General features: G+C 38.5%; 1 protein-coding gene across 6 annotated transcripts; it reads left to right on the plus strand.

The window, feature by feature from the left end:
• The first annotated feature begins 501 nt into the window (after positions 1 to 501).
• On the plus strand, positions 502 to 7758 carry LOC133903329 (protein NPGR2-like). 6 transcript variants are annotated; one of them, XR_009907219.1, is made up of 9 exons: positions 502 to 855; positions 1498 to 1787; positions 2414 to 2663; positions 2796 to 4009; positions 4751 to 4901; positions 5787 to 6140; positions 6573 to 6986; positions 7063 to 7133; positions 7477 to 7758. XR_009907219.1 is itself a non-coding variant. In XM_062344650.1 (7 exons), the coding sequence occupies exons 2-6, from the start codon at positions 1539 to 1541 to the stop codon at positions 6101 to 6103; spliced, it is 2181 nt and encodes a 726-aa protein (XP_062200634.1). In that variant the 5' UTR covers positions 502 to 855; positions 1498 to 1538; the 3' UTR covers positions 6104 to 6140; positions 6573 to 7758. The 6 variants fall into 6 exon arrangements, 2 of the variants coding, with proteins under 2 accessions (XP_062200634.1, XP_062200635.1); XR_009907220.1 differs by having other exon boundaries at positions 6723 to 6986; XR_009907221.1 differs by having other exon boundaries at positions 6785 to 6986.
• The last annotated feature ends 1662 nt before the right edge of the window (positions 7759 to 9420 follow it).

Genomic DNA, 9420 nt, shown 5'->3' on the forward strand with positions numbered 1-9420 from the left:
GTGGTATATAAAGTTCAGGGTGAAATATATATAGTTTCATAGTTTAGAGTAAAATTTAAAGATTAGGTCACAGTTAAAGAGTGATCTATAATTTTTCCTTCTTAAAATTTGTAAAAAAACATGTTTTACTAAAATCAATTTTATCGAAGACACCCAAACAAGTTTGTTTATTTTAGTTTTAGATTGTGAGAATATAGTTCAGTTTGTAAAATTCGTACAAGTTTTTTCTTATCAAATTATAGATTATAAAATTTTGTAGTATAATTTTGACTTATAGATTTTAAAAATCAGCTTTTTATATTATGATAGTTTGTTTTTACTTTTTTTTTTAGAGCTAGAATCTACCCTCAGAATAAAACAACAGGGTCTAACCGGGAAAGGTTTAGGAATCTGCAAGTTAATTTACTCAAAATTTGAGGACTTATATGAAGGAAACTCCGTTTGCTTCACAGCGCACCGCACAGCCCTGAGTCGTAGTATGACTAGGACCCATTCTTTCCAACTACCCCCCACCTACTTCTTCTAAATACAAGCACAACCACCCGACACACTTCAAACCAAGATTCCTGCCCCGTCCTCCGCCGTTTCTTGCATCCGGTTCAAGATTTCGAACTGCTCGCGAATCCTTCCCCCTCCCCGAGAACCCCCTCCGATCCCGCCGCCCAGAAGAATCTGTAATTTCTTCCTTATTCCCGTGGTTCGCATCCTGTTCGATCCCCGGTTCAGTCGGTGAAAAAACCCGGATCGAATTGGCGGCCGGAGGAGGGCAGGCAGACGGTTGCAAGATTCGGTTTTTGGCGGCTGTTCGAGCTCTTGACGGAGTTTGGCCAGCTGGGCTCTCTCTCGGTGGGAAAGGTGAGCGATTTGGCGAGTTCTTTAACCCATTTTGTGCTTTATTTTAGCCTTGCTTGGTTGGCTCTTTTGCTCCTTTTTACCTTTCGCTTTATTCCTTACAATATTTGATGCACCCTTTTGCTTTCCTTTTCTTCTCCCGGGTTAAGACCTGGAGAGGTTGCAAAGTCCAAATCTTTGCCCCCGTCAATGGGCTTTTTCCGGGGGAATTCTTTGGGTCTCTTGGAATAAATGAGGACTTGCGATCCTTAGAATCCGTGTTTGGGGCTAATTCTTGGCATTTTACGCAAATTTGTTTAAGATATCTCGATCTGCCTCGCGGAGGCTGAGTCTTGTTCTTGCTCTTCTTGATGGGTAAGTTGAAAGATTCCTCGTTTGTGTTCTCCAGTTCATCCTGGCTACCGATGCATGTAGTCTTGCGATGTTTGAGCGTGGTGAAGTTCTCTTCGTTCTTGTTAAACGACCGAGTTCTTGTCGCGTGGTTTTATCATGGAGATGTGTTTTGTTTACTAAATTGGGTGCGGGTTTGCTATCTATATTTTGAGCATGGCTTTGATATGGTATGAAAGACTAAACTTTGATGTGATTGTCGTGATTATCTATCAGAAAATGGTTGGTAATCTCGTATGCTTTATGAATTGTTAGGTAATTTTGCGGGGAGATGGGGCCAGACATGATAGAAAAGGATGGAGGGTAGGAAGGGGAGGGGGAAATTCAGGAAGTTTGTCGGGCGAATGGCGATGGAGTGCTTGTGCTCTGGTGAGCAGCTGAAAGGGGCTGATGAGACCGTCCGGTCATCGGACTCTACAATCACAAAAGACTACTCGGCCAGCGGGTACTCTTCTCGGAATGGAGAGATTGAGCAGTACCTTGATAATGGCAACATAGAGGAAGCCGAGCTGTCACTCCGGGAGGGCGTTTGCCTTAACTATGAGGTTGGTGTTTCCTTTTATGAAATTAATTTTATCCCGGCATTGAGAACATCTGAAACATTTGCTGAATGTGTCTGGAAAACATCCCAATTTTAAGTATCTAAAGCTCCTTTCTTGTGGGTATCTATCATGTGCTTCCCTGTGAAGCATGCTTGATTGTGACCGCTAGTATGCTTCCTAGTTAAGTTAATCCTGAGTATCTATTGGTGTTTTATGATTTCTGGTGAAGATTGTTGCATATAAATAAGAATCAACCTGCGTCCCGAGCTTACTTGTTTTTGTGCAGTTAATTGAGTAAATGTAAGCTTATCTTTCTTCCACCAGAATTGGTTCACTAACTCCTGCTGTTTAACAATGTATCTGTGCTACCACCTTTTATTTTCTATATTCCATACAAAAAAACTCTTATTCTAGATGGCAATTTTCAAAGGGTAATTCTTTCTAGTTTCATAAAGGTACTTATTATTTAATTACCTCCATTTTCTATTTCTTTGATTTGGTCTTATACTAGAATAGCATTGCCGCTGCTCTGCATTTTCAGAATTTTAACATTTTTGGACCTAGCTGTTGCAAAGGTTGACTAACACCTGCAAAAACATAAATTATATATATTTTTTCACATTTTGTAGGAAGCAAGGGCGTTGCTAGGAAGGCTAGAATATCAACGGGGCCATGTAGAAGCAGCACTTCGTGTGTTTGATGGGATAGACATATCTTCATTAGTCCCTAAGATGAATGTCTCAATTGCTAGAAAAGCAGATCGTCGAAAGACTCGTTCGCAGTGGGATTCTCCACCAATGCCCTTGCATGCTGTCAGCCTACTCATGGAGGCCATATATCTCAAAGCACGGGCACTTCATGATCTTGGAAAGTTCAAAGGTAATCTGCAGTTCCCTATCACTGTCACACACTTGAACAAGCTTCGTGTTCTTCAATTTCTAGTTTTCTACTGCAGCAAAGTTATGCATGAGGCTTATTCAAGTGTAACATTAATTCATTTTGATTTTGCAGAAGCTGCACAAGAATGCAGAATGGTACTAGATATTGTGGAAGCAGCAATACCCGAGGGCTTACCAGCAGGCTTTGGAAAAGGATGTAAATTGAATGAAACAATATGCAAGGCTGTAGAATTGCTTCCTGAGCTATGGAAATTAGGGGGATTTCCACTTGAAGCCATTTCTTCATACAGGAGGTCTCTTCTCAACAATTGGAATCTTGATGGAGAGACCATTGCTAGAATACAAAAGAGATTTGCTGTTTTTCTCCTATATAGTGGTAGTGAAGCACGTCCTCCAAATCTTCATTCTCAGTTGGATGGTTCATTTGTACCTCACAACAACATAGAGGAGGCTATTCTTCTTTTAATGATTCTATTGAGGAAGTTCAATCTCAAGAGGGTTGAGCGGGACCCCTCTGTGATGCATCACCTTACTTTTGCACTGTCCATGTCAGGGCAGCTAAATCCACTGGCTGGACAATTTGAAGAATTATTACCTGGTGTATTAGAGACAAAAGAATGGTTATACAATGTTGCATTGTGTTACCTAGCAGAAGAAGATGATCTGAGCGCCTTGAACCTACTCAAAAGAATACTGAAGTCCGGAGAGGATTCTGATCATCTCAAAGAACTACTCCTAGCTTCAAAGGTTTGCGTTGAGATGAGTGCTCATACTGAAGGCGCTTCCTATGCACGGAGAGCCATCGCCAGTATGCAAGGAGGATGCGAACAAATGGTGGGAGTTGCAGAACTATTGCTTGGCGTTACCCTTTCTAATCAAGCTAGAAGTGAAATATCTGATACAGATAGAGCTTATTGGCAGTGTGAAGCACTGGAAGTGCTTGGGAATGCTGAAAAAAAGATGCATGGGAAAGATTCTAGGGTAATGTACAGTCTCAGCCTTGAAAATGCTGAGCAGAGGAAATTAGATGTTGCAGCTTTTTATTGCAAGAAGCTGGTGAAACTAGAGGCTGGATCAGAGTTGAGGAGTTGGCTTCTTTTGGCTCGAATACTGACTGCTCAAAAGCAGTTTGCCGATGCTGAAACAATTGTTGATGCTGCTCTATATCAGACTGGGAAATGGAGTCAAGGAGATCTATTGCGGACCAAAGCCAGAATTCAGGCTGCACAGGGGCAAATCAGGGATGCAGTTGAAACATACACCCAACTTCTTGCTATCATTCAACTTCTAACAAAAAGTTTCAGTGCTGGGATCTACCTGGTGAAGGTATTTTAGAACTTCTATTTTGAAACATAGTTGCAGGATTCACATTTTCTTGCTAGTATGCCAAATATACTTATATTATAAAACAAAGGTGAAATTTCCCTTTTTGCTGTTAGATCTGATATTTGGTAGCATCTTCTGCCAGCTGAAGGTGATAAATTATATAGTGATTTGAAGGCATGAAGATTTTTTGGGTTTCATCTGATATTACTAGTACCTTTATTATCATTATTACTTTCTCATCATCTTTTTAGTTGGATCTTGTGGGTTTCTTCACTAGCCTACCCCAACTTGTTTGGGACAAAGGCTGCTGTTGTTGTTGAAGGCATGAAGATTTTTCTAATATTTGTCTATTCAATACTCATTTCAATTTAAGTATTTATGATCAGAGCATAGTTCTGTTGATGTTTTTGTTGGCTTGTTGCACATGTACACTAAAATCCTTTTTGGAAAAAAGGGAAAAGTTCTGAATACATTAGATTTACATTAACCAACAACAGATATAGGGTTATTGCTATGGCCTCTACCCTTTTAGTTGCAAGTTTTATCTATGTCATGAATTTAATTGCATTTATGCTATACATGGAACTAGTGAGCACTTTCGCTGAAGAGTTCAGTAAAGCGCTCCTAACTGCTTACCCCTTCAGTTTTTTGTGTTGATCGTTATGCCCATAGGCCATAGCACAGTAGCAAATGAGTGGTCTGGTCACCATGCTTCTGACGTTCTTGTATCACTTTCTACAGGGCAATAAGGATGACAAAAGCCTGGAAATAGAGACCTGGTATGATCTAGCTCTCTTGTATCTAGCTATGGCACAGTGGAGGGATGCAGAGGTTTGTGTATCGAAGATAAGAGCCATCAGTCCTTATTGTGCCTTGGCTTGGCATGCTACAGGTGAATCCTGTTCATTTGAAATCTTGTCTTGCAGTTTCATTTTGTTTACATTGGATAGTTGATAATTAAAAAATTGACATGTCTAATCAATTATCGGATGTCAATGTTCCAACCCTATATACCTATTCACAGTCTCTCTATTTAGTATTGCAAAAATGTCATCACCTGATAAATTTTGAGATCATATTTTATTCAAATTAGTAGATTTAGTAATACCATTGTGTACATACAACATTCAGTTTCAATTGAATCTTATCGATGTGAGCTTCAGTATAACTTATAAGTTAAAATCTAGGATTTGAGAACCAAATATGGGAAAAATACCAGATGTCGACCAGTAACATTTATTGCCCAGATACCGGTTTTATACCGGCCAAACAGCACCATCCAAAAGTGGCAACCAGTTACTGCAGAATAGGATAAAAACAAGTTTATTCGCAAATATGCAAATATTTTTGCATACATATATTGCCCAGACAAGACATTCAATACACAAATATGGAACCGCGAATGAAATGGGGATGAATCGGTGGATTTATAAGAAAGACATTTTCTTACTGCCTCCTTCAATATGATTTATCTTCAAAGCTCATTAGCTAATACTTTTGTTAGTTTGCAGGCTTGCGCACAAGCAAATAGTAATAATCATTTGTCTAGGACTTCACAGTAAAAATTCAAAGCATAGATTAAAAACTTTTTGGATTGATATTTCCAGGCCAGTATAGCCAGTAAACACTGATATCAGCTGGTTCTGCCAAAATTTTATCCTGCTCACAGATTCACATTGCATTTCATTACAACTTTTTAAGTAAATCTTTGACAAAAAGTACCTTTTACCCCCAGACACTTCTCTTTCATATTACTCAAAAAGTTATTCATTTCCAGGAAAAATATATGAAGCAAAAGGTCTTACAAAAGAAGCTTTGGGAGCTTTTTTCAGAGCAGTGGACCTTGATCCTAAACATGTCCCAAGTTTGGTATCGACTGCTATTGTTCTTCGACAACTTGGTGACAGGCCATTACCTTCTGTAAGGTGCTTCCTGACCGATGCATTGCAACTGGATAGAACTAATCACGTGGCTTGGTTTAATCTTGGCCTACTTTACAAAGAGGAAGGTGGCAGGTCAGCAGCTGAAGCTGCTGAATGTTTTCAAGCCGCTGCTCTTCTTGAAGAAACAGCACCTGTAGAGCCTTTCAGATGACATTGATATGCACAGGGTGTCAGGGGCTATATAAATTGTAAGCTACTGTATGTCTTTTGATATGTGTCACTTATACTGATGAAATAGTATATTACAGAGTTCCTGAAATGACCCTTTGGGAGATTATAACATCAGAAATTGCTGGAAAATTTGTGTTTAACAGTTCAATATATAGTTCCAATTTGTTTTCTATGTAGCAATAAAAAAGATGATGTTCTTATACGTTTTGTAGAAACTTTGCTCGCTGTGATTTAAGGATAGTCAGACCACCAATATACTGTCAGTATATCTTGGACAAAATGCTTTTACATATGCGGTATCAGACTATACTGCTCATATATTGAGAAATCACTAAAGATACAAGATGCTCTGGGGGCTTTCAGAATTTAGTTCAAAATTTGCTGCCAACTCTGTGTTCCATGCAAATGAACTATAGATGAAAATTTATTGATGGATTACTGATTTCCAGATATTTTCTGTAACTAAGTGACCCTACTTAATCTTGTGATCTGAGTTTCTGGCATGATAATGCCAAATACTTGAGTTATGGCAGCCGTTCTGAGTCCACACTGCACCTGTTTGTCAAGCATTGAAGTTATACCATCTTCTGTTGTTACAGTATTGTATAGACTTTTTCTGAGGCCTTCTCCATGGAAACCCTTTACTATTGTCATGCTGCAGTTTAGCTAGTAGCAACAATTAATGCTAGCAGATATTAGTCTCTGTTCATGCACTGGTGAGATGGTATGCTAGCAACTGCAATTAAATTATGTCACAATCTTCTGCCGGTGGTTCTGCCCAAGTCTGATGGGCATTTGTTGACATGTTCTTTTCAATCAATCTAGCAATGATAAATTCAAGGATCCCCACCCATGTTTGTCCGGTAAGCAACCTATGCGCACATGTTCTTTATCCTATGTCTTTCATAATAGGTTTTGAGTTTTGAGGTTATCTTGCAGAGTTTTGACTATGCAGTTCAGTGTTGGCTACTCTTGTCTAAAAAAAAGTGCTGATTACTTATAGAACGCTGGTATGAAAAACTTTCCCTACTTTATTTCAATTAGTTTAACCACAAGATCTGAAAAGATTTAGACCCTCCAACTAGTTTTAGCTCAGACTCTCATCAAATGACCGAATTCTTGCATTTTTTTTGTGTTTCCAGTTTACCGTGTTCTAGCATTACAAATGTACATGTACTTTATTTTTTTGGGAAAAATCCATAAACCACCGATGAGTTACTGGCCTTCTCTACTCCCCAAGCCCATTGTTGTTTATTTTCACCCCCATATCGTTAATTATGGGAGGTTTATGGGTTTCCCCCTTATCTTTTCTAATCTGCATTGTGCATTGACTTAATTTTGTTGGCCGTGCAGGTAATTACATCCGCAAGGCTCCACCATGGAAATCTTGAGTTGCAACTATCGAACAAGTAAGTCTTCTGTAGGTAGGATGCTAAATCAGGGTTCTCAGTACAAATTTTAAGAGCTTTGAGGGGGGTTTATCCTCTATGCAAATCGGAAGGCAGATGGCCCAACCTTGTTCCTAGATTTTTTTTTTCGTGAAGGCATTGATTTTGTGCATAAGTGTCCAGTCAATCCTCATGAGTGAGCTGTTCTAGAGTTATTTTATGACAAGCAACCCTTCCAGATTTGCCACCCCATTTTGTTGGTTGGAAGATAGCTACTATTATCCTCCCAAACAGCAGATCTATGCTTGAGCTCCCTACTCCATTGTGTAACAAATTCGCTGTTCCATTAGCTGTTCACTTTTTAGTTACTTAGTTATGCGAATATGAAACGTGTGCTATATCTATCAATATTATTTGGGATAAATGCAAACCCCCCCCAAAAGTCACTTGGATTTTGACTTCCCCCAAGTTGTTTTGTTGCAAAAAACCCCCCAAAGGTTTGATTTTGTTGCAAAAACATCCCTAAAAAATCAAAAAAAATTTAAAAAAAATCACAATTTTTTTTAAAAAAAACTAGAGACAATTATAAGACCTTTTGTGAAATTTATTTTCAAAAATAATATCCTTTGCATCATATTTCATGGAGAGTAAGTTTGAAAAAAAAAGAAAAACGTGCAACTCATTTATTAATTCGAGTTAAATGCATAGTTAATTATTTACTAATCCAAAAATCATGAAACAAAATTTTTTAGTCTTCTTACATGATCCTCTATCTTGTAAAAATACATGAAATCTTGAAATAGTTATTGTAATGTGCAGGATTGAGTAAATATGTTGCAGATAGATTAATTCATAACTAATCCATAACATCCCCAAAATTAGTGAAACCACTTTTATTAGTTTATTTAAATAATTATTTGTGTAGAAAAAATAATGGTAGACATGAAAAAATTAAAATAACATGAGTTAATAAATGAGCTGCACATTTTTCTTTTTTTCCAAACTTTCTCTTCATGAAATATGATGCAAAGGATATTATTTTTTAAAACAAATTTCACAGAAGGTCTTAGAATTATCTCTAGTTTTTTTAGAAATTTTTTTGTGATTTTTTTTATTTTTTTGAATTTTTAGGGGGTTTTTTTCCAACAAAGTCAAATTTTTGGGGAGTTTTTTGGGCAACAAAACAACTTTTGGGGGAAGTCAAAATCCAAGTGACTTGGATGGGGGGGGGGGGGGTTTGCAGTTTTCTCATATTATTTTTAGTTACTTAGTTATGCGAATATGAAACGTGTGCTATAACTATCAATATTAGGACCAAAATCTAATGCTGAGCATATCTTTACCAATCTAAACGCGGTCGTGTTCGCTAACAACCAGCTACGCCACGTAACTTTTTTTAACCGATGCCGTCGGATTTGTTACCGACATCTATGATCTGTAAAATATCGGGCGTTCAACCAAGGTTGCAGAAGCCTCCAGAGAAAGGGTAAAGAGGGAAAAAAAAGATCAGCACACCTGGGCAGCGAAAGGATAAGGAGAAAAAAAGAAAGAAAAAAAGACACCGAAAATATCCAGTGAGATCCACGCACGCTGAGCAGAGTTGCCGTAGCGCTCCACTAGTGTGTTGGATCCTGTTGGGGTTGCCGAGCAGATTTTGTTGGGGTTGCCGGTTGGATCCCGCACACTAGCGTTGGCAACTAAACCACCACAGAATCTCAGCTCTATATAGCGATCAACCAAAATACATGCACCAATCAGCTTAGTAGCTCATCATTTAATTTCCTAACTGATTCATACATGTGATGGAACGCCAGTAAGAGACATATCAAGTAAATATACACAGCTTCGATGACCGTGTCAGCGAGCGGAGGGCACTGAATAAGGAGCTCGGGATCATGCAGATGCAGTG

Source organism: Phragmites australis, chromosome 21 (genome assembly GCF_958298935.1).
Source record: "Phragmites australis chromosome 21, lpPhrAust1.1, whole genome shotgun sequence".
Classification (NCBI taxonomy): Eukaryota; Viridiplantae; Streptophyta; class Magnoliopsida; order Poales; family Poaceae; genus Phragmites; species Phragmites australis.

Coding starts and splice junctions, on each gene's coding strand:
- LOC133903329 (XM_062344650.1), top strand. CDS start 1,539: ATGGAGGGTAGGAAGGGGAGGGGGAAATTCAGGAAGTTTGTCGGGCGA. Junction 4,010..4,750: donor CTGGGATCTACCTGGTGAAG/GTATTTTAGAAC, acceptor CACTTTCTACAG/GGCAATAAGGATGACAAAAG. Junction 4,902..5,786: donor CTTGGCTTGGCATGCTACAG/GTGAATCCTGTT, acceptor ATTCATTTCCAG/GAAAAATATATGAAGCAAAA.